The sequence below is a fragment of the Agelaius phoeniceus genome, chromosome 1 (genome assembly GCF_051311805.1).
Source record: "Agelaius phoeniceus isolate bAgePho1 chromosome 1, bAgePho1.hap1, whole genome shotgun sequence".
Classification (NCBI taxonomy): Eukaryota; Metazoa; Chordata; class Aves; order Passeriformes; family Icteridae; genus Agelaius; species Agelaius phoeniceus.
Genome location: NC_135265.1, coordinates 78,018,100 through 78,044,690, shown reverse-complemented (window position 1 = coordinate 78,044,690; position 26,591 = coordinate 78,018,100). Strand labels below are relative to the sequence as shown.

General features: G+C 34.5%; 1 protein-coding gene across 11 annotated transcripts in view; it reads right to left on the bottom strand.

Moving 5' to 3' along the window:
- The window catches only part of CDH18 (cadherin 18), a 492,864-nt gene that overhangs the window by 128,206 nt on the left and 338,067 nt on the right, over positions 1–26,591 (bottom strand). For all 11 annotated transcript variants that reach the window (XM_077181943.1, XM_077181942.1, XM_054641162.2 and 8 more), the window contains one exon: positions 1,169–1,463. In XM_077181943.1, the coding sequence (XP_077038058.1) occupies positions 1,169–1,463 (295 nt within the window). The remainder of the gene's footprint in view (positions 1–1,168; positions 1,464–26,591) is intronic.

Sequence of the window (26,591 nt, the reverse complement as noted above, 5' to 3'; positions counted from 1 at the left end):
ATTCTCAATATTGAGAAGATGAAAGAAAAATAAAACTTTCATGAATATAATGCAAATAAAAAATTATTACATCAGCTACTTTTGATTTTGAAGATAATATTGATCTCTCTTCCATTATCTTTCCTCCAATTCAGAAAATAAAATGCCTCTAAAGGTGAAGAAAATAATCAATTAAAATGGTTTCCATTAAAGACAAAGAAAACCAAAGAAATAGAAAGACGGAGTTACACATTTTTGGAAACAGTTGGTAAAGGAAATGAATTCCTCATTAAGAAAGCTTGTGGTGTAATGGGAGATAACTGAGATAAAAGCTTAGATGATACTGAAATGAACTGCAACTCTAGCAGTGAACTTTGTGCCACAGTGAATTATCAAAGACAGTTGAAGAGGTTTTGTACAGAGCCAGAATATTCTTACTGGAAGCTCTATGCATTCACTGTGGTAATTCACACAAACATTTATTGTTTGCATTGTCCTGGATTTATGATATTACTCACAGAAATGCTGCACTTTTGTCCTTGTAAAAAATACTGTTGGCAATTCTTCTATTAGAGGAAAGTTTTATACTAACTTCAACACCAGAGAAGTCTTAAATAAAGAAAACTGATTGCATAAGGCAGCATATCATAGAATAAGAATATCTGAATGATGTAACAGAGAAAACCAAAGATTGGTATCTTTTTGAACTTCAGTTCGCTTTATAAGAAACTTGATAAGTAAACATATGTCTAAAATAATCTAGGGAACTACTGTTCCTTTGTGTTTAATCCTGTGAATTATATAGATGCTTATGTAAACCTAAGAGAATGCCCTAAAGTTTGCAGTTGAATGAGGATATATGAATACATCTTTTTTCTAGAATAGAAATTACAATTTGCCAAAGAATTTATGTTAAAACATACATTAAAACATATATGTTAAAACATTCAAGATTAATAGTGACTCTTCTCTTACAACCAGCATGTGTGTGTGCATACTGTTTCCTTACTGTGAATGTCACAAGTAACATATGGGTTGTATTTCATGTTTTCTTATCATCTCTTCTTCTCATCTCTTAACTCCAATGTATTTAACATACACTCAATGATGTGATGATAACTTTGACAAACAGTACGTGGCATTTGCACTTGTTAAAAGACTGTTGAATAGTACAGTTTGTTTTCCTTACCCATTTCAGACATCTCTGGCACAGTAACAATGTATGGTCCATCTGTAAATTTTGGTGCATTGTCGTTGATATCCTGCACTTTGATAATGAACTCAGATTCGGGCTCGAGTGGCTTGTTTGTCCGTCTGTCAATAGCTTGGGCATGAAGCACGTAGTGTGTCTTCTGCTCTCGATCTAGGCTTTTGGTTGAATGGATGTCTCCAGTTGTGTCATCAATAATAAATATAGTCCCTGCCCCTTCTCCAGTAAGAATGTATTTGACTGATCCATCACCTTTGTCAGAATTGGAATGCAGCTGTAGAGTAAAAACACATAAAACCATATAAAATTAATTAAATATTTCAGAAGATATAAAAATGATAATATTACAGTCAGAACACTTCTATTTTGTTTTTACCTTTCCCAATTCTTCCATAAATTCCCTATGATCTTTCTGGCAACACAGTCACTTTGTTGAGGGTAATTTTCCACCCAGCATAGTTAATTTCTTAAACTGGGATTTCTTGGTTATGTATCCAATCTAGAAAACTTCCCTAAGTCAAGAATATTCTAGTAATTGTGATTTGTTTTATTTGGTTTTAGTCCTTCTGATCATTATTTTACAGCACTCATTGCTTGAAATCCTGTCCTAACCACTAAACCAGATGCATTTCCACTGAGAATTGCCTACTGCAATGATGGTAATTCAGTCCCACCTACATTTTCCTCTGTGGCCCCAAGGACAACATAATTTACTGTGAAAGGAAACTGCACACTGTGCCAGTGGCAGATGTCAGTCCAGAATTACTCTATTCCACAAGAAAATATTGGTATTTTCTTTGGATTTTGTTTATTTTTAGCTAGAAAGTTATCTAACTTGCTTGTATTTAAATTATTACTGTTAAATGATGATGTTTGACAGGGACTTTCAGCATTTTTGTTGTTCATAACACCTTGTGCTATGAAATATAAATTAAATATATTATACTCTTCTTTTGGTATAGTAAAGTTTTATTTCGTTGGGGGAATGGAGGGTGGGTGGAAGGAAAACCCAATAAGTAGATTGGTATGTTAAAAGATAACGTGAAATGGCTTCCCACTGCCTCACTGCTCCTAACCTGACTTTAAAGAATTTCCTGTTTATAACCAAATGAACATGTGTTCTTTGATAAGAAAGGTGATTTTTGCATAAACTGAGTTTTGCAAATTTGTTTTTTTTTTCCTTGGAAACAACTTTAAGAACATAATGTATTTATTGAGGAGCATTATAAGAACAAAGTGATAATGCAGAAATGAACAGCCTCAGGTATTGTGCAGTTATACTGTGATGGGAAATCAGAAGGGAAACTTTCTTATTTTAGTAAGATATTTTTATTCTTATCCTACTGCCCTGAATATTTTTTAATATCTGAAGTGTGTCATTACAAAATTTTGATATAGAACTTGAGCAAAATAGAAAGAAAATAACAGATATTTTTAATTCACAAGATGCAAGGTGTTACTTTCCTGTTTTCATTCTCAGTTCAAAAACCATAGAGGGTTGAATAGAAAGAAAATAAGATTTCTCTGGTAGAAAACATCTTTTTTTCTAAATTTAAAACACATGATACAGAAGTGATGGTATTTTCTCACACACAAGGTGTATCTTTTTTCTGAGTCTTCGTCTTGCCTTTGAAACTACCTTCCTTGTCTTTTGTAAAAGGAGTAAGCATAAGGTCCTTGATGAGACTTTTAATATTTTCTAATAAATTCATGAAATTATTGTGTTGCATATAATTTATATATTTTATGGGAGGGGGCTTGGAAAAGGGAAATTTAATTAATTGAAGGTTTTCAACTCATAAAAATTTCAGCACAACTTCAGTCAATGCACTATATACTTATCTGAGTCACATGAAGATCTGACTGAATAACCAACACAAAACTGGGTCACGACTGTGGACCCTTTTTATTCTTTTCTTAATCAAAAAAAGAAAGAAGTAGAAAAAGGGTCTATTTGTTTGGCATGCTTTTGTAGGGCAGCAGAACAGTCTTACACATTTCATTTACTGTAGTCATTGTCAAAACTAATTTTTTCCTAGCTTTAGAATAATAACGCTGCATTAACAAAGGAATAATTCACTCTATATAAAATACCAAGAATCCAAACTTCCTACAGTATAAATGTTATTTGAAGTGATTTATTTCTAAAAGCAAGAGTAGTGGGTATTCTAGTATTCTAGAATAGCTTTACTGATACTTTAATTTCTCAAAAACAATTAGCATTGTAGGATTCTTTTGGGATAAAATGAGCCCTCAATGCTAGTGATTGCAAATGCCAACAGTAAAATGACAAATTTGATAAGTTTATAAGGAGCCCAAAACTAATCCAAACTGAAAAAGATCTGAAGGTTTTCCATCATACTTCTTTCCTTTTACCTCTATAGGGATATATGTAAAAGTATATTCAGGTATACCAAATAGATCCCAGAAAAAATCACTGCATCTATAACTGGAATTATGAACACATGAATCAATTAAAAAATTGCTAGGTAAGAAATACACAGAATAAGGAATTGCTGTACAATATAAAAAGTAGGTTCTTCAAAACACTAAATATGAACATAGGCATGCCATTCCAATCCCATATGCAGAAAGGCACATTCAAAAATTCATTATGATGGCACAAAATGCATGGACTATTTAAAAAATTAATAACATTAGCTATTTTTTTATTGTGAAGAAATAACTCCTGTCATCAGTGAAGAAAATACAGATTTATTTTGAGTCAGAAGGTTTTTGCATCTAAAAGAAAAGTTAGGAAACACAAAAGATATTCAGCTGCTTTCATGGTCAACAATTTATATGTTAATCCTGCCAAACATTGTGTTACTCAATAAACTTCAACTGAAAAATATAGGCAAGAGTCTCATCAGAAGAAAACTATCTGCATATTAATAATCACTGAAAGCCTTCCATTTACAACTAGGTATTTTAAACTGCAGTTGTAAGGCAACAACTGAAAAGGAAAAAAGCCAAAAAGAAGTTCCTGCTTCCTTACTTCCAGATATGTCTTATATTGTTTGAAATATAACACTTTGATTTATGCCTTTTAACTTTTAATGCTGAATTTTAAACTCACAAAGGAGGATTTTGCATAGCAAAATGGTATTTTCTTTGTCAGTTGTTTATATTTCAGTTTTCCTGCAAATTAAAGATTAAAGAACTGTTTGTCTTCTTTAATTCTTCCATCTTAGTACAAATTGGTCCAAGTGGAAAAATATCAAGACTTCTCTCAAATGCTTATTTGCAATATGTGTTGTGCTGAGAGAGCCCCTGGGAATCTCTGCTTCAGACAATGTTCACTAGATTAACTAGAGATTTATGTCCCTGAGCATGGTGCACTTCTCTCTTTTCTTTCTGTATTATGAAATCATCTCTACAACGAGAGGTTTACTCCACAAAAACATTTCCAATTAGAAGAAATGTTATTCACCTCTTAGGTTACAAATACATGGTTTGGGAGAGTGTATTTCTGCAGTGCTGCCCATAATAGTTTCTAAAAGACATTGAGGGGGCAAAATCCAGCTGAACAATAGTGGCCTTTCTCTCTGCTTGGAACTGCAATAGCTATTTCTCTTTCAGATTAATTTGGCACAGAGGAGAATGTCACTAAGCAATACAAATGCAAGCCAACCCATGTTTTGTTCAGACCTAACTTGTGTGACCTGGGGAATTCTTCTCAAACCAGATCCCTAGAAAGGGTGTGGCCCAGTTATGAACCACTGGGGGAGTCTCCAGTGTCCCAGTGCCAGGGAGCTTCCTGACTCTGCTGATCTCTGACAGCAATGTCCCCAATTCTCCAAACTGCAGTCAGTGCAGAATTCTGAATTCCCCGTGGAAATGTGAACTCTAGTCTAAGTGATGGGCTGGAAACATTCTGCAAATATTAGCACTGATTTGGTTATGCTTCCAACAAGAATATATCTGTTTAATATTCTGAATCTGTCCACAACCAGAAGCTGCCAGAAAGTATTCAACTTTCATCCCCTTCAGTCATTATTCCTGTCTTTATTTCTCTGATTTTTTTTAGGGAAAGAAGAAGCTGAAAATGAGAGCAAATGGACATATCTGAAATATCCCCTTTGTCAACCTGGTGGCCTACGCTTCGTGACATATTTAGTAGCAAGTTGCTTCCAGGAAGATTTATGATGGTTCCTCGGTCTTTAACTATCCCATATCAGCAGTGTATGACTGATTTTGCAGAACAGTAACCAAGGTGTTCCTGTTTTGCTAAGACTTTAACATTTTTCTTCCATCAGTCCATTTAAAAGCTCATTTTCTTTTTGAATTCCTGCAGAAACTGCAGAAGAGCTATATTAATCAAATTCATGATTTGCAGATAGATGCAAATATTTCAGTTAATAAGTATATTCTTTATATTCGTCTATTAATTTTGACACTATGAATCGTTAAATACTTTTTTTGATGCACTAGCATATTTACTGCTGTAAAATGAATTCACAGATTGAAGGCTAATTACCCACCTAGTAAAGTGTTGTTACTGTTTGTAACTGAAAAATGATCAAGTGGCTAAAGCCTAATCACAACCACAAATGTCAGGTGACTGCTGCTTAGTCACTGGCCTTATTCACTACCAATCCAATTCATACATCTGCATTGTATTGGCTGATGCTTAGCCATTTCATACATCCAAATATTTAAACTTGTCAAGCAACAGACCACACATAGGCAGAAACTATTGGACAATACGAAAGAGGTCTGATGGGAAAAAACCACACCAATAGGTACTACAAAACCAAAACTCAATCCAAAAATTGAGGAGAAAGCCAACATCCCACTTCCCCTGGGAATGCGGAATGTTAACAATTCACAGTGACCACCATGCTCCCCTGCACTTGCCTCAGGAAAACAAGCTGCAACCAGGAAACCATGCATGACCAGAAGAGAAAAAAAGCCTGGATAAGAGGGGCAATTGTAAAGCAGAAGTTGTCTTTTAGTGATTTAACTGCATGACTGCTTCCTCCTGTTTGCTTAGTTGAAAATGTGCATTCTTGGAGTGTAATGTGGGTGGCATTTTAAGTGGACTGCTTATGACTTTTACAGTGCCTTTAATTGGACTACCAATAAATTCCTGATATATGATCTGGATATATCTTGTTCCACAAGCAAAAAATATTATCAAGAGATTGCCTTATATGAACTAAATTAAAATCCAAGGCTGATTTGAAAAAATCAAGAACTTGCGCTAATGTAATGAATTTAATCAGAGCAAAAGTGGTTATCTACATAAACACTTAAAGTATTTTGAAACAACTGCAGATAATTGAAATTATTGTTGCAAAATAACAAAAAATAAAATAATTTATACAGGATTCCAAAAGCAAAGCCTGAGTTATGGTAGTAACTCCCATAACTACCATTATGCCTTGAATAAATATTGTGTTCTGTTCAGAGAGCACCACATTCTTTCAAGGAAAGCAGCAGAATGTCCCCTTCTTAATTTTATTGTCCCTGTCAATAGTTTAACTTGACAAGAGGGATCCAGCACAACACTACTGCAGTAATGTCTACCAGTGAGTGCCCAGCCCAGAGGAATGACAAAATTAGCTCAACATGAGGTATGAGCTTTAACAAAACATAGAGGATTGTATCAAGTTACTTTGCTTTTGTTACATAGAACAGTTTATTGCCTCACTAAACATCAAAATGTAGAGAGATATATAAAGAATTAATGGCAGAGCACTAACACACTGAGTAAAATATTTTATTCTTCCCTCTAATAAGAGCTACAATCATACTGACTTCCTTTGACGTTTATATAGACAAAACTTTTAATTTAAATGTTACAGTAACTTATTAGTAGTAAAAACTTCATTTAAAATTTTTCTTGATGGTACACAATACAAAAACAGAGTCTAGCTGATACTACTGAAATGTTCATTGTGTCTATGCAGTAAAAACATTGTCAGATTTGCTGCTGACTTGCTTCCCTTGGTATGAGCTATAATATATATTTTAATGAAAGACACTGCTCTGGGCAATGTCACACATTTTGATGGAATTTTCAGAGGGAATCATTAGCCAAGGAGATAAGTGTACTATCCGTAGCAGTGTCCAAAAATTGACAAAAAGTTATTCCAAACCCTTGTCAAACAGAGGAAGAAAATAGAAAACCGCAATTTCCCCCATCTGCTGAATGAGTTTTCTGAGATAGAAGAAAAATAATTGGATTGCAATCATCCAAGAAAAACACAACTGAAACAATATTAACTTCACAATATAACACTATAGCACACAAACATCTGTTATTTCAAGATGTTTCTGTTTGCAAGCGGCTTCTCTGAAGTCTGCTCCTCTGCTGCAGCCATTAGGGAGACTGCAATGGCAGAAGTATGCAGGTGCATAAGCAATCACATCTGAAACAACATCAGGCATACTAAAGCAGACACAAGTGGTCAACATTAGCTTCTATTTTCTCTCTAAACAAAAGAATTCCAGGGAATGAAAAAGGAAAAAAAAAGTAATTCTAAAACAACACAATAATTTTTTATATATAAAAAGCCTGTCATTTTGTTTTCAAAGAACACTAGATATTTTTAAGAAAAATAGAATCCCAAATTGTTCTTTTAGTGTACTATGTGTCCATACTATGCAACTTCCATATGGAAGAAAAATAATTACACTCTGGTGAAGTTTTTATCTGAGCTCTCTTCACAGCAGTAAGCTTTCATTTCAGACATCTTTTACTTAGGCAAATGCTGTGATGGGCATAGAATCTATTTATTTTTCCCCAGGAAATATGATTTACATAGTATATGGATTTTAGAGTTTTTTAAGAGTTTCAAAGATTTGAACAGAAGCAAATAACCAAAAAATAAGAAAAAAAAATCATATTTGGTCTTCACTTTTCAGTGCTCCTTCACAATCACTGTCACTAAATCTCACTTTAAAATCAATAAATCTGTAATCATGGTGATAACTTAGATTCCTAGATCCATTCAGGAGGACCATAAATGTGACAGCTTGAATCCAAGTGCCTTGATGATACATTGCTACTCAAATAGGCCTTGACCACACATCATCATCATCATTGTAAGAAGAATGTTTAGCTTCTGTTTGTGTTACTAAATCATAATAAGGTGATGATAGGCCAGCATAAAGCACTTCTAAAAATCTCACCATCCCTACAGATGGGCACAAGCAGTAATGGGAAATAGAAGCTTTTCAGTACATGGAAGTACTCTTGGGCACAGGTCCTGCAAACCTCTCACTTACTTAGACCACTGAAGCTCTTTGTCTGTAAGTGCCTCAGCATTCATCTACACAGTCACAGATGCATTTAACCTCAAAGATACCAAAAGCAGTCCTAGGTACCAATTTCATAACTTGCATTACCTGCTCAAGTCAGCCTGCTTTCACATGAAAGGATGTTTGCCTAAGACATTGAAGAGGTCAAGGTCAGAAAAACAGTAAGTACATAAAAAAAAAAAAAAAAAAAAACAAAACAAACAACAAACTGTAAAATCCCAAGAGATGCAAGTTCGGGGCTTGGAATGTCACTGATGCAGTGAAAAGCTATTCTTCACTGAAAAACATTGTACATTTGTGACAATAATGGAGTAAATGCATGTATAAAAGCAGTGTGCTTCCACACACTCTTTCTGCAGACTTTCTTTAGGTGATTTTGACCTTCATTTCTGGTGCTTTTGTCAAGTTACTCTCATCGCACTTTTTTTTTTCATGTGTAAAGAAAATCAAACTCTTATTTTTCTTTCTATTTCCAATACAGAAGGCAAAAAGGGAAAAAAATGCCTTGTAATAGGGTCTTCCAAAAAGAAAAGATGTATATCTTTTACTGAACAGGAATGCCAACCTAAGGATTATTTAGGATTTTTCAATATGTGAGAAAGCTATTAGTTCTCTAAAACCCTGATCAATGAATTTTGTACTGTGTGTGATCTCCCTGCATAGAGATTCTCCTGATATTGAGAGTGACAGAAATAGCTCCCTGCAGCACATAGGTGTAAGTATAATAGTACTCAAACTCTTTTTGAAAGTACCATTTATTTGTTGGCTTGTTTGTTTGACAGTGCTACAGCTAATACTGTTTACTCTATGAAAGATCTGAAGACAGCACATTAATTTTTAAGCTGTGGGAAAACAACTCTGCTGTGTACTCATGTGATATTCTAAATTACTTCTTTTTACTTTGCTCCTCCTAAGAAATACTAATAAGAAGAGAAAAAAAAATAAATGTGTGATTTTCTGATGTAGTATTTGTGAGCCATGTAAAATCAGCTAGAAGAAATTTTTTTACCAGGGACCTGATTACTTGCTCAATTACAGAGTTTGATTAGGAAAAAAATATTATGTGGAAAAGATCAAGGAGAGATAATTAATTTACCAGCTTCCTTTTATCCCATTCTTCCACAAAACGTTCACACATTTTTGAGTTTGATGTCTTTGAAGCTAATTTGCTGAGAAATTTTTAAGATTGTGTAAAGAAAACAGGTTAGCTACTGTCCAATGGCTTCTATTTCAGGTGAAGAAACTGAAAAGAATGCACTACCATGTGTCATCAAGGACTGCATATATCACTGTTTAAGAAGGATTTAATCTCCATATTAATCTCCATAGGCAGTTTTGTGAACTCCCTATCAAAGCATAATAATGCATTTCCAGGTAAAATACATACATGTTTTTATTATTGAGATTTTTTTTTTCTTTTGATCACTTTATTTGTTAAGACTTCTTTGTTATATACTGTTGAACTATTAGGAAGTAGTATCAGAATATTAACTTATTTCACTGCTTATGCAGTATCAAACCCTTAAAATCAAACCCTTAAAACCCTTAAAATCATGCAGTATCAAACCCTTAAAATCATAATATGAAAGAGACCACATCTCTTTCATGTGGTCTACAGCTTTTCTTCTTGTTGGGTGAAATTTATATTTGTAAATAAACTGCTTCTGTCTAGAGTTTCCATTACAACTCTCATATCTGATCACTCTTCTGCATCTCTCTTAGAAGAGGCTTTTTTTTTTTTTTCCGTTTACAGACACTTTTCTTCTTCCTCTAATGTAGAACACTTCCTGTTTGCTAGAAACAAAAAGTACTACATGACACAGTAAAAAAAAAGATCCCAAACATCATGTTGATGCAACGTTTCCATAAATTTAAAAGATCACCTGTGCCTCAAAACCCATTGATAATGAAAAATCCCAGCACTGCTACTTTGAATATCTTTGTTGTGTAAGTCAGAGGGTTCATGATCAGAGCAGAAGCTTATCACCAGCCCTCTCCACAGATATGTCATGTAATGACTGCAATAACAAAGTGACAAAGTGATCCTGACTGTTACAAAGATGATTATAATTTCACCAGTAGGAATAAAAAAAAAAAGAAACATATCAATGCCAGCGAACGGGGATGTAAAAAACTTTCCTTAATTTTACGAGGCTTTTTGTGGGCTGTTACAAAAACTTCTTGGATCCCATATGTATGTAAACTGGGGAAATTTAAGAATCTTTTCTGTGTATTTCCCTACTTCACACAAGCATTCCCAAGAATAAATACAATTTCTGAGCTCATGTTTTTTTAATCAGGTAATTCTTACTTTAGCACATTTTTCCAAAGTGTTACTGCTTCTTTTGTCTTTCTAAATTTACCATGACCCACCACAGTCCATAAAAACTCAAACTGCCACTAATGCAAGTTTTTGATTTTAAGATATAACAAACCCCTCATTTTCACATTTACTTCAGTACAACTTTCAGACTAGTAAAACACAAGTTCTTAAAAAGTTTTAAAACAGTTTTATATTACAATTATTGGCTGACTAATATTTTGAAACAGCACTCGTGTAGGAGTGGCATGATGTGTAAAGTTTTGCTGCATTTTGCACCTGACAATACACTTGCAAGTTCTGCACAAAATTTTTTCAGCACAGTATGGACAATTTCCATCTTTTCATGGACAGCAGCCATTCTTCATTGTGACTGACAACACACAGTTTAACAATGAGAATAAGAAAATATGCTAGACTTTTGAAATAGCAATCGAAGAGACCAAGCCACCCAAATTTCTAGAGAATCACTGTTTAATTTGGAATATACTTAATTCGTCCTGTGTTTAATCCATGAAATATATGTTTTTAAAAACAGCTGTAGTATATTTTTCTATAATGGAATGTATAAGAAGTATCTGCAGATGACATCATGATGTAAAATTGTGTAACATTTGGTATCCTAGTATTGCTCTAGTAAAAGCAATAACATTTACATTAACATTGTCCCATATGTTAAAAAACATGAAAAGTGTGCAGAAGAATTTATCTTACATAGCTTTAGATAAATGGATATTTAAAAATGAAATAATACCTTCTCCTCAAAGTTCTACTTTTCTCACTAAAAAATACTTATGTTCTCTGCTGTCTATTGTAAAGTCACATATGTTTCATGCTTGAACTTGTTTTCCTTTTTCTGTAGGACAGATATATCTGGACCATGGAATTGTCTTGAATTTAACACAAGAAAAATCTAGTTGAGAACTACTTTCTTCCAGTTACCCTTTGACAGTGTTTAACAGCATTTCAACAAAGTAAGTTAGAGGTTTATTGTTTTACTAAAATGAACAGCAATATAATCTATCTGCATATTACTTTTAACACAAAATCCATGTTTCTGATTAAGAAAGAACTAAACTATGCTCACTATCATCTAATTCCAATAGGTAGCACCAATGTTCTCTTTCTGTACATGTAAAGAATCCCAGACATGATGTTTCATTCACCGCTATCACTTACTAAAGTAAGAAATGAAAAGACATCTGTTAAAATTTGATTTTTCTCCAGGACCAGTATTCAAACTGTATTAAAAGCCAGAACCATACTATTCACACTTCAAGGCAATATATTCCTCTCCTTAGTGTTTCTTATGGGTATGCTGGTACATCAATATAGATGTAATTTATCATGAACATTTTGATGATTTCTCTTTTCAGAGATGCTCTGACACCTTCTCCCTTCTCAGAAAACTGCTCAGGCAGAATAGGATTACAATCCCTAAAGCTATTGGCTGCCAACAACTCTTAGGTACAAATGATTCTTTGAAACAATATGTAAAATGACAGGGAAAGTAATATAAAAATAGTTCATTCTGTGAGGCCATTAAAATGACCATTTATAGATGTCACCACACATTTTTTACTACATATTCAATTACTACACATTCTTGCTGCCAGTACAAGAGAGTGCCAATTCAGAGCACATATAGTCTTCTTTGGATGTATGGTTTATTCACTAACACATTTTCCATAACAGACTGTTTTCTTTACATTTAAGTGCCTCAGGAGGAAGTGCCCATATGTCCCAGCAGAAGATCCAGGGCTATGATTGTGATGTTCCAGTGTCTTTTTTTTTCCTAACCTAATACTGTGAGGTCCAAAAATATTTATTCTTTTTCAGGAAAAAATGAAAATAATAAAACCATATTGCTTGATATTTCAAACACCCACTGAATACAAGTTTTCCCTTAGTCATTCTAAAGTGAGTAAATATTACTCATATTGCTAAAATCCTATGTGTTCCATGTAAGGAATAATCTAGCAGGTTGCTATGTTCAGTGGTGCTATATAGTCCTAACGTAAGAATTCAGGGCAACAAAGATGACTACTATTTAGGCAGCAGAAATAAAAATCTTATTTTGACAAGAGTACAACTTTTTTCCCCCCCTCAAAATATAATTTTCAAATTACACAATCAACTGGAAATATGTTCCTTCTGACCCAAACAATGTTGTGCTCTTAGAACTAAAGAAAACCCAGACAAATGTTGGAAACATAGTAAATATCACTTTCTCTGAAGGCATGCTCAAGAAAACTCTGGGTAAAACCAGGAATGACTCCTGCTTCCCACCTCTTCTGTTAATATAAATAAAATTTTTGTTCAGACATAAATTCACATCTTGGAGAATTTCACATATGTGTGAGAGGAGCAAACTACAGAATAAGTATTCAACATCACAACAATACTGACAGTAGGAGTAAAACAAGAAAGATTGTATCAAAACAGTTCCTCTGTAAACACCAATGAAGTATTCTTTTTCTTTCCTAAGAAGGATAAATTCCTGACTTGATCTAACTTGTAGAGAGAAAAAAAAATCTTCATTCTGAAGAGCAGACACTTGTCATTTCCCTTAGAGATTAGTAATACTAGCACTGCAGTGGTTTTACTTGGGAGTAACTTTTTCATCTATCTGGCTCACAACTAATTCCAAAAGAAATTATACTAAAAATACTGCATATGTCTTCTATGGCTTGTCATAATGGGCAGGAGATTGGCTTCAAAACTACATTTTTTTCATTAGTTAATGCCTGACTTTTTTACAATACATAAAATCAGAAAAAAATGATGTGTTTTAAATATTTTGTCTATATAATCATCAAAAAGATGCACCTAAAAAATCATACTAAAAACTTATTCATACAAATATCCTGTAGTCTGAATTACAAAGGTCCTTTTGGCTTACATACAGGAGAAGAGTTGTTTCTTCTTTAGACCCAAGTTTAGATTCAAATTGTGTGAATATAAACAAAAAGAGATAATACACTCTATTCTGAAGATGAGGCCTATTGAGCCAACCAATGATACTCCTTCAGCTTCCAATGACATTTGCAGACATTACATAGTTAAAATACTACTTAGGCCATACCTAGTACAAGTCTCCGAAGTTCTAATTCACACCAGGTCATGAATGGCAGGGTAAGATGGTTTTCAAAATGGTTATTATTTAATGAATTGCTCACTCAGGCTCAGCTGTCTGTGTAAGGTCAGGGCAGGAGCAGTGAGCACTCAGGCAAGCTGCACATTACTCAGTGGTACAGGACATCAAAGGGAGAAGCTTTTTGAAGACTTCCAATTTTTCAGACCAGATTTACTTTTTGGGTTTTTTTTTTTTTAATTTTATAAACTGGAGGTGGATTTTTTTATTGAACCTTTACTCCAAAAAGAGAAATGCCACTCCTCAGCCCAGAATATCACATCCTTATCTGATCAAGCTCTTTTCCTCAGGCTATCTTGCACCCCTCTATTTTTTAAAAAGTTCCACCATGCCTCTTCACTTTCCCTTTTTATGCTGTGTTCTTTTGTGAATCCTAACCTGTAACACCCTTGTTTGCATGCTCCACGTGCACTGCAGTTCCTACAATCCCACCTCCTGCAGCATTTACACTGAATGCACTGATAGACTGTCGTGTCAAGGACATATGAAAATTTAAACATAAGATTTTGGCATTTAAATTTTTTGCTGAATGATATGGAGAATTTCGGAAGGATCATTGGGTGCAAAACTCTGCAGCGAATAGAGAGTTATAAAACATACATAAGTTTTCAAATAGAAAAAAGTCCAAAACTAAAGCTGTTTGTTTAAGAATTAGGGCAGCCAATGTGGAATTTTCATTAGAGTAAGTAATTCAAAGTTAGGGAGACCTCTGTTTCAGGATCATCTGGGTTTCAGCCTTTCCTAAACAAATCCAAAGGCTCCACAGGCAGGCAAAAAATGCATTTTCAGTTTAAAAACACAACCTGCCCCCTCCCACCAGAATATCCACATTTAGATCTGTGAAGACAGGTGTACGCATATTTATATATACAGCACACATACAATCTCTGTGAAGTTGAGAAAGACAGCTTAGATATCCAAGCATTTTAGAATAATTCTCTCCCATTTTGTGGGGTTTTTTTTGAAAGGGGAATTAAGACATTTTCCACAATTCTACATAAATTCCTAATAGAAAGAAGACAGATTCCAGCAGTCATCCTAAAGCATTTGATATGGCTGTGATAACAGCTCTGCAGAAAAACACCAAGGACACATTCAGTAGGGCATGAGTTTGCCTGCCATTTATTTTCTCTCTGGAAGCGGTTCTTTCAGTATCATGCTGTTATTCAAATTAACATGTGAGGGGAATAGTTGCTTGCCAAATTCTGAAAATGCTCAAGGACAAGTGAAGTCTTGTGAAAGCATAATTTAATTAACGATAACAATCCAGAAAGTGGTTTCACAACCCACAGTTGGGATTAGTACACCTAGTTTCTGATTAATTCCATTTATATCTTACAGCAGTAATGCTGTTGCTCTACTTCTGTCTATGTAGCTTTACCTCTTACACTACACGAAACTCATGCTTTGTTTTGTGAGTTTTAAAATTCTTTTCCTTCTCATGCAAATAATTATTTTTCAAGTTCCATTTGATCTTAAAACTTTTTCCAGGGAAAATTGAAGGCCTGTGAAATAGGAACACAATTCTACCTGATATTAAATCAGTAAATTTCTTTCTAGTAAATGTGAATTTTTCCCACTTTCTCCTGACCTACTTCAAGCATAGCTTACTGTATATGAATGCATCTAACAAAAGATTTCTCAGCTGGCCTTCAATGTCAGTTCCAGTATGTATTTAATAAGCAATAAAAGATTTTTTCCAGACTAGTCTGATCATGAAAAATACCAATTCTGGACAATCTCTCCAATAATAATGACAATATTGACAATAAAAATACTATTCTTTATGGTAGAGGAATAATTTTTTTCACAGCTCTGTTCCCCTGACTCAAGCAAAAGAAGGAGAAAGGTGATATTTCAAAACCTTGGCTGGTGAGGTATCCAGGCTAGATTATCAGAAATACTCCCTACTAACCAAGTATTTAAAAGAACTATTTTTGGACACTCTTATAAAGGACTTCTCCAAGAAGCCTCTGCATGGAAGAGGCACCTCTCTGTGCAAAAGATGCATTGGCACAGGGGCTCCAGAAAAAAAATCAAGTGGGCCCTGGAATGTCCAGCATTAATGTTACCACACCAGGGAATCTTGTGACATTTTCTGATGGCCTAATAATAACTACACACCTAAAAATCATGCTAAGATAGACAAAAGTTTCAATCTGATTAGTTATGAATATGATTTCATTTTAGTTTCTACTAAATATTCTACTTATTCCCCTAATAGATCCCCAAATTAATAACATAGTTTCAGTAGTTAATATACAAGTGACTCTGGCTTATGGACAATTGCCTCAGATGTAAAAAACCAAAAAAAGACAACCAAAAAATAAATAACAAAAAAACCAAACCCAAACAACCACCCAAAAGAAGAAAAAAAATCACCAAACAATGACCCCAAAATAGAAGAAAAAGCAGAAAAACCCCAGTAGAACCTCACACCCCCCAAAAAAATCCCCACAAAAACACACACAAAAATGAAAACATGAGAGAAAAATGAATGAAAAAATGAATAAAGAAATGAACAAGATGATGGAAAAGATTACTTATTAAATGAGACAAAACTCTGTTAGGAAAGGTTTGGTCTTAGCTGGTCCCATAACAGGCTATCATTATGGAATGAATGGTCTTTTGATGTTTTTTCCTGACCTAAACTTCTGTTGCTTTCTAATTTTTAAAAAAGCATTTTGGCTATTGTATGTATAAATCATCTCCTTTCAATCTGTTATCCTTCCTTGATTAGGGAAAGGTAAAGGTTCAATTCTATGAATAAATTAGACTCTAACTTTTAAAGGTAGCATTTATAAAGGGTAGAAAAGGGGTCTATTTTTTTCAGGGAATCATTATTTCATTACACATCAGCAACACTTAATTTATCTTGCAGACAGCAGTGCTGAAATACTACCACAACATATTTTTGTGAATCAAACAAAATCTGCAAAAAAAAAACAAAAAAAACCACAAACCAACAAAAAAAACCCCAAGCATAGAAACAAGGCAGATAGTTTCTACTTCAAATTTCTAAAGATGTGTAAGGCTTGAAAAGTAACAGACTTACTCATTTTCTTATAGTTGTTGAAACAGCTTTTTTATAAATAGAATATTTAAGTTTAGGATTAGCCCCATATGAATAAAGGACTTAAATACAAAAATAATGTGTGATCATACCACTAATATTAGAGAATTATCATGTGTTAGTTCTCAGTTAGAGAATTTATCATGTTAATTATTTGTCTTTCTGAATCATATATATATAGATACATACACATATAACAGGCAATATTCTGCTGTAGTCTGCAAACACACAATACAAGGTCATCAGAAGAAATTCATCACTTGTGGAAAAGACAAAAAAATTTTTTACTGAGGTGACAGTTATGGAGGAACTTTTAAATAAAATAGTATATTTTGAACTCATTGAGTTACATACTTGTTATATGTGTAATTTTATCATCATTTCAACAAAGTGGGGAAACTTTCCTAAATGCTTGGGGATCCTCCCATTTTGAGGAGTTTCATATTTTCTCATTTTTAAGCAAATCATAACAAAAGCTTCTTTCCCCTTTAGAGCTACAAAGCAGAACAGAAAGGAAAAAATCTAAAGCTCTTGGATCTTTGTACACTGCTTAATACCCTAAGCCCAGTATTTTATATTTTTTTAATATAGGCAAATATTTTTTAATAAAGACAATATTAAAACTGTGAAAGGTAATGCCAGTCAGTAGAACTACTCAACTAATAGATACAATTGAAGATGTAACAGTACCGAGACTTAATTAATTAATAATCTTTTCCATTGTTCTGGAAATCCAAAGATCTCAGAGGCCTGACAGTGTAATTTAAATTATGGTTCAATTATGGTTAAATAATAGTTCAAAATTGCAGTGGGTAAGTTAATGGTAAATAAATAGTGAAGCTAAAATTGACTTGAAGCCTTACTCTCCTTTCACAGTCCTCACGCTTCCAGTTCTGGCTTTTATTTCCGACTTGCCAAGTTATTTTGCACATAATTGTTCCTTGTTCTCTCTACCTGTCTTGTGCAATGACTCGCTATTGATCAGTGTGGTGTTGCTCTGGCTGCCCTGAGCTATGAGAGAATGCACTTTTGCACTGCTCCTCATGGAGTCTGCTTAGAGACTTAGCAGTTCCCTTTAGCAGTGCAATCTGCTGTTCCACCTTCTGACTCCAGTTTCTGCCCCCCTCCACTGCCACCCTGTACTCAGAATACTGTACAAATCCTCAAGGCAGAGGAAGAGGAAAAGTATTAACAGGTAGTTTAACTTATTTCAACACGATGAGCATTTGTGAAAACAAAGGAGGAAACAATAATAGTAAGCATCCAAAATTTAAAGACACTGAACAACAAAATAAAGTAGCTCTACAGAAGATAATCCAGTGTAAAAATGTCATGTCAGAATCTGACCCATAAAAATATTCTTCACACCTTTGATACAATGAGAAACAAAAAGGAACAGTGAAACCTATGTAGAATGTGAAACTGGCCTTCTTGTCATACATGTCTGTTTAGTTTCAGCAGGAAAAGAAAAACTCTCCTCCTAAAATATGCATTTAATTTTGCAGTCATATAATTAAATACAGAGTAGAATGAGGGTTTATTTCTCCTCCCTCATGTAGAGATTCATAAACATGTATGAACAAATGTCCTTGGTTCTCAATTTACCTCCTTGTCAGGAAACAAAATTCACCATTAAAGGCCATAAATCAAGACATTTGCAACTCTCCTAATCAACAAACGTGATAGTTAATTAATTAATCAAGTTCTATTTGTTGTATGTATCACATGCACAATTAATCCAGCCACACAGCTTCTCAGCATGTCATCTGCTGGGCATCCCACCTCTGCAGAATGGGTGAGAATTGTTCCTTTACACTCTGAAATTCCAAGTGTATGAATAACACAGATTCTTTTATCCATTACCTCATCCAGATCCTGCTACTGCCACATAACAAAGACCTATCGAACAAAAGTCAATTCCAAATTTAGCTTTTGACTGTCAGCTGAATGTTAACAAAAACCATAAAGCATTGATTCGATGCTTAGGAAATTTTCTGAAGTTAGTCAGGGTTCTGTGAAATTCTCAGAAATACTGATTACGATGAAGCCCAAAACTTTAATATTTAAATTTTATTATTTCAGAACTCTATTATCTCAGATTTGCAATTCTTTTGTTTTAACTTGAAAAGAAACAAGGAAAAAATAAATCTTAGTGATCTACAGATATGGGAACTTCAAAAGAATTACAAAAATTGTTCTCCAGAGATGTTAAATACAGGCCATCCATTTTATTCTCATAGGTAAACATTTTAATCTGTTTCAAAATTCAAACATCTCCTATAACTAATACAAAGCCTAAAGACATCTTCTGGCAAAAGAGACAGAACTTAAAGCACTGACCCAAAGCAGAAGGCATTCAAAAAAAGTGATGGAATATCTTAACCAAACAAATTCACTGTCATTTCATGCCTGAAATCTGGCTGATCTGAGATTACACTCTACAGACACTCCATAGTGACTCCTTGGGTCTTTCTACACTTGCACTTTGTCTTACTCCTGTAAGCTCTGTTCTGTATTTCCAATGCACTTTTGCTCCACATGTGATATTATTCAATGGCTAGCAGAAGAGAAACCAAACTCTACATGTCACCTTATAACCACATATGCTTCCATAAGACATCTTACTATACAAAGCTAAGTCATGTTTTCAGCTCTGGGAGAGCTTCACACACTTAATTAACAACTGGTTTCTGTCAAAAATTCTTCAGAGGGTGCATGAAACAAACACCAGTTAGGAGAGGAATTTCAACATACAATTACATTGTATACATTTCCCTACAAATGTGTCAAAATCATACAATGCAATTTAGTGAAAAAAATCCAATGATTTACATTGGCTCCAATGTCAAAATCATACAATGCACTTTAGCGAAAAAAATCCAACGATTTACATCAGCTGAGAAGCCAGTCTGTGAAATTCAGATTATTGTCACATTAGGGTAGATTGCTAGAGTGTTCTCAGAAGCTCAGTGTAACTGCATAAAATTCTATAATATGTTAATGCTACATTAGGTGTTATTAATTATCATAAGGGATGCTACACCTACTCTCTAGAAAGCTGCAGATCTCCAATACTTTAGTGCTTATGTTCTCTTAACAAGACAATAGAGATACATCTTTCTCTCTGCACAAAATCTTCACAAAGAAGAAGAAAACAAGGAAATGGGAGGTGCAGAGCTCCCTTTTATACTGCATGACTACCTATTAATTATAGGCTTCAGTGGAGTGATGAACACTTCAGGGTAAAACTCTGCTTGTTAAAGTCCCTTGTTTTGTGTTCTTGGTTTATGCCTTCAGATATATTAGAATAGACACAGGTAGCAAGTCTGCATCTGTCTGATGTAAAATACATTTGTCTGCTGTGGTGACAAAATCCAGGAAAACTGAAGCCACTTCATATGTACACATTTTTTTTATTTTTTTTCCTTTTAATTAATAGATGCTGAAATGGGGAGAAGGGGTTTCTTGATATAGATGAACTTATCTTAAAATTAAGTTTCAGAAAAATGCTGTGAAGGTGAATTAATTGATATCTCCCATGAATCTTTGGATGCAAGACTGTAGGCAATACAAACCAAAATCATTCCTTTACCTATTCCTTTAGCCATTCCTGCTCCCCTTTAGCAGTACATGTAGCTTTAATATATTAATGCAATATATAGTCTTGAAACATACATTATCTTCCTATTCAGTACTGTTCAGAATGAAAAAGATTTGAAGAAAGGTGCATTGAATAGCTTTCCTTCAGCTTCTAGTGCCCACATACATAATGCTCACATATTTATATAATCTTCCATAAAGTGCCACAGGAGCTGCAGTAATGTGAAGATTGAATCCTCTTAGCCTCCAAAGGGCCCCCAAGTTAGAGCAAGGTGATCTTTTGGAGTTACACATGAAACAAGGCAAAGAAAGATAAGAAGAAGGAAACTGGAAAATGGAAACTGCAATGGGAGAAGTTTTAAGTGAATGGAATCCAGCTGAACAATGAAGGCTGAGGACAAAGCATTTCTGCAGATTATGAACAGACTTTTAATTTTGCCTCCACTTTCTTGATAGTACTGACAATGGCGGAGGTATGCAGGTGTTAGAAAATAAAGTAACTGGCAACAATTCAACAGAGGGGAATACCATGAGAAATTAGAAGCATTTCAAAAGAAGTTTATTCAAGGTAAATCAGGAGGGCTGAAAAACTGGAACACTCTCCCACACAGAGAAGATTCCTTTTCTGCACTTGGTATTCAAGAACTGGAATATTACAGATAAATTTTTTGGAATAAGAGTATTGTCTTATTATAGTTGTAAATTGTCAGGTTGTTGGTTGTGTTTTGTTTTGTTTTGTTTTGTTTGGTTTGGTTTGTTCTGGAGTTTTTTTGGTGTGTTTTGTTGGTTTTGGTTTTGGTTTCCTTTTTTTTTTGCAGGGGTGGGAAGGAGGGGAGGAGGATGGGAAGGATATTTATTATAGATATCAGAAATGGGTCTATCAATTTTCAAGAAATTTAACTTACTCATTACCTACTGGGCCAGAAGGGAAACTTCTACATTCCCTCTGGGTTGCCTGTGTGGCTTGATACTTGCATCACAATTCTACCTAGGGCTTTTTAAATCATGGTTTGCAACAAACGGCTGACAGAGAAAAATATTTCCACTTAATAACTTTTTTTTGTGAAGGAATCAGAAACATTACTCTAACCATCTGATTTCCACTCAAGTACACTTGTATATGCTGCCTAATTAGGTCTTATGCATACCTTCTGCACCTGGAACGGGGAAACCCTGGATGTTTAGACAGACTAGGGAATGAAATTCTGGAAATCAGTGCTGCAGAAAGAGACCTGGGGGTCCTGGTCGATGGCAAGTCGGACATGAGCCAGCAGTGTCCTGGCAGCCAGGAGGGCCAACCCTGTCCTGGGAGGCATCAGGCACAGCATGGCCAGCTGGGCAAGGGAGGGGATTGTCCTGCTCTGCTCTGAGCTGGGGCAACCTCATCTCAAGTGCTGGGGGCAGTTTTGGGTGCTGCAATGCAAGAAAAACATTGAACTGTTAGAGAGTGTCCAAAGGAATTTACAAAGATGGTGAAGGGCCTTGAGGGGGAGCCGTATGAGGAGCAGCTGAGATCACCTGGTCTGTTCAGCCTGGAGAACAGGAGACTGAGGGGAGACCTCTTTGCAGTTACAACTTCCTTGAGGGGAAGAGGAGGGACCGAGAGTGATCTCTTCTCTGTGGTGATCAGTATCAGGACCTGAGGGAATGGCCTGAAATTGTGTCAGGGGAGGTGTAGGCTGGATATTAGGAAAAGGTTCTTCACTCAGAGGGTGTTTGGGCACTGGAATTGTTCCCCAGGGAAGTGGTCACAGCACCAACCCTGACAGAGTTCAAGAAATGTCTGAACAATGCTCTCAGGTACATGGTGTGACTCTTGGGATGTTGCTGTGCAGGACCAGGAGTTGGACTTGGATGATCGTAGTGGGTCCCTTCCAACTCAGCATATTCTGTGATTCTGTGATTTTATTAACCACTGTAATAATTATCAATATCCCTACTGAAGTTAGAGAAGTATACTTGAGGGATGCAGAGGTGTCACTTTAATAAAAACTATCACTTTCTGCAGTTGATTCACCAAGAGAAAAGTAATACATAATAGATGAAAGACAGTATAGTCTAAGGTAAAAGTTAATAGCTCTATAAGTAAGAAGGTAGCCAAAGCGAAGAACAAATTACAGATTTTTCTCCTAAAAGTGTTTTTATTTTGAATAAATATATAGAAGGAAGTGGACTCTGGGTGTCACTGGTTTAGGTTCATATACAGAGGCTTCTCAGTGGCATCTGATTTTCTGACAGTACCGATACCCTAAAGTCAAAACTGGAAAGAAACAAATCAAACAAGATAACAATATGATTTAATTCCTAAACAATTCACTAAACTGGAGCTACTGAGTATCACTAGCACTTGTGAGACAGAAGAGTTTTTTTGGTTTGGATTGGACTTTTTTTTCCCCACACCCTGTTGCCAATATTTAAAGAAAGACTACCATATATTGCACATATTTCAGCTTTTACCTGTAACCTACATTAAAATTTTACATGATCTTTATGATTAATGATTTAAATAAACTTTGAGTGAGTAAATTGTCAGTTTTCTTCAACTATGAGAACTATTCTTTGTTCTTGGAAAGAATCATGTGACTATGTTTTCATGCAATGTAGATAGAAAATCGAGAAACTATTTCTTCCAAGTAAAATGTAAAACAAGACTTGCTAGCAGTCTTTTAGACATGTAGAGGAAAGGTTTTCTAAGAAAGGAGGATGGACTGGAAATTCTGAATTCATCACTGATATTCTCTGACACAGTCAAGCTTGGAATAATATTTAGTATCACAACAAACCCTTGTGATACAGGTGTGTGACAGGCAAAAGTGCTTTTTGTTAACATTTATCTGAGCTATCTGTATTTGTGGACATACTGCTCTGATTTATTGAATGCATGGCCTTTCTGTCAATGTGCCATAATTTTTACGTGATGAATTGCCTCAATTCATTATTGAGAGACTAATTAGGAGCACTGATGTGGCATTAAATATCAAATAATGCTATACTAAGCAGTTTCACCAATTTCATTAATGAACAACTGCATTGTTTCTTTTATTTTTAGGCTGTCAACCTTTCTTTTTTTTAGTTGGTCTTTTTTGGTGTTGTTTTTTGGGTTTTATGATTTTGGCAGCTTAGTACGACTCCTACTGCTTGTTGGAGAGAAGGGAAAGAAAGTAAAAAACCATTCCTGATTCATATATTACTATATTACTTAAAACTGTCTAGGTCACTACCCAACCCACTTCATTTTATTTCAGCCAGAAGAGTTCTCCCTTCTTCAGGTGTTTATTATACTACTTCCAAAGCCATAATTTCCCATAAAAAATCCTGTACCCAGAAAAACAACAGCTATAAAAGAATATAAAAATTCCAGAAAGGAAGCTGTTAATTGAAAATATGGATTTGATCAAATAATGTGCCTAATAATTTAATTAGTCTCTTCTCATACAGAGACTGTTCTATACTTTACATCAGCCTGGTATCTCTTCTCTGAAATATTTCTTTTGCTGTGGAAAGAGATAAGAATATGAAAACCACGATTTGCATTTGGGGTACAGGTGCACTGTGGTTTTAAAGAGTTACTGGTGGGGGATTTTTCCCTTCCCAATGATTTCTAATATTCAGTTTGTTCATTGGATTGTTTCCAAGCACTTAGCTGATGGAGTTTTATCTGAGAGATCATAGAACCTCACAGTCCTTTTAATGAGTGGTAACTGTTAATGCAGTTAAAACTACTCAACTCAGTTGCTGCTCATGTGCCTCCTTCTATCTTTATCTGTACTGAATTTCAGTCATTCTTGGAAGGTCTTTCTGCTAGACTTCATTATGGTTGGTCTTTCCCTTTTTCTTCTCAGCTTCAAATAATTAATAAAATTTGTCACCTAGCTATTTGTCACCTACCTGCTTCCCACAAATAGTTTAAAATGTTAAGTGGTATTGCTTTTACTCACATGAAAGTTTTGGGGATTATTTTGAGATTGTTTTGTTTGTTTACTGTGTTGCTATAACTGCGCACTTTGGTCCTCAGGCACCAAAGTAATTTTACATATCTATATTCCAAAATTATTTGGTTAGGTATTTCTTCTTGGGTTACTGCAGCAGGTATGTGTGATAATTACTGTTCATTTGTTGATTTTCTCCAGAGTCTCTCCCACAATGCCTCAGTTTGAGACTTCACCTTTGATACATTCCTCATAAAATAATTGTTCAAGGTCTCCTAAAGAGATTAAAAAGCATTCTTTTAGCTATTCTGCAACAGTCTTGTTTTGTTTTCTTTAGGTTTTTTATGTCTCAGAAGTGTCTTCTGTTACAGTAGCCTCTGGTAGACTTCCAGATCCTCATATTTCTAAAGAAGAATTTTTTTATTGCCAGTTTTTCCTCAAACTCACTTTAATGCATTTTTTTGCTTCACAATTAACATGTAACATTTCTCAATCCTTTCTAATTCTCTCATTTGGAAACAGATTTTTTTAAAGGCTACACCTTTATTTGCCCTCACTACTGTATGATTTGGTCATCCCAACCTCCTTTAGCCCTTCATGTCTTTGTGTCATGGGTATTTTGCATCAGCTTCATGTATTGCTTAAATTTTGATTTAGTTCCTCTTTTTTAGATTGATAATTTCTGAGGCAGATATTTTTTATGCCTACAGCCTTTTGATATTAGGGTTCAAGCTCAATGAAAAATTCAACCTGTGTTCCAGGGAGTAAGTCTCCCATCATTGCTGCAATTTTCCTGTCTTAGAATCTATCTGAACACTCAACACATCATCAGCAACTTTGTTATTTCAGTCAGCAGGATAATGATGATGTTCTCACAGTTTTAATACAACATCTGAAACAACCATACAGATGTCAGGTGCTGTTTAATTTGTTGACAGTTATGTTGCCGTGATTTCCATCCAAGGTATTCAGATAGAAAGTGTTCATATATCTAGAGTGTGCAAACATTGCTTCTGTAATATTTCCAAATTCAGAATTATACTTCTTTAAGCCACTATTGACTTTTACAATTAGGATTTATAGTTAATACTAATAGATTTATAGTTAATACTATATATAATACTAATACTAAAGATTTATAGTTAATACTATATATATATATATATATAAAAATATATTAAAAATATATATATAAACACTTATTAAAAAAGCTTACTAAAAAAAAGGTAAAAATCGACCATACATTTCAAAATGGATTTTTATTATGGGCATTTATATTTAATGGAAATTTATATTAGTTATAAACATTTCTATTTGCTTTGCAACCGTACACAGAAACCCTTTCCTGAACAGGCTTTCTTAATGTAAAGGAGGGTGTTTGTTTGTTGGATAGCACCTCTTTTATCAGTATCACAAGAATGTCTCAAGCGGGACCTTTGCATATTATGAAAAGATCTCTTCAGTAGAACTGTAGTTACTAGTATGTCTTTCATATGAAACCTTGAAAAGCTCTCCTTTTTTATACTGATAGCTTAAGTATCTATTATTAAAATTCACAGGAAGACAATAAAAAACCCCACACTTTGGCAACAGTTAAGGTTACACATATCTGACAACAAAACAGTCAAGGACATGCAATGATCTCATGCCACACAAATTAATTGTACACTAAGCCTGACTTAAATCCAAAGTGTAAGTTTACGAATACAAACTATTAACTCTGATGATTGGAATTTTTTTTGCTTGTAATCTGATGAAAAATTAAAAAATATTAGAAGAGCTAAAATGAAGACCTGATACAAAGATATTTCTGTAACAGTTCTATCTCCTGTCTTGAATAGCTCCATACAGGCAACATATCTTTTAGAAACCTCAACAAAATTCTGGAGAACAGACTTTTTAGCAAATGGTACCAAGATCATGAGAATACAAAGATGACTTTAAAATTATTCTGTTCTAATCTCAGATGTAAAGATTTATCACTGCTCAGGTTCTTGACTGTAAACCATTGTGCATAATCTGAATGCAGACCTCATCTCTGCACTTTCTTTCCAAAC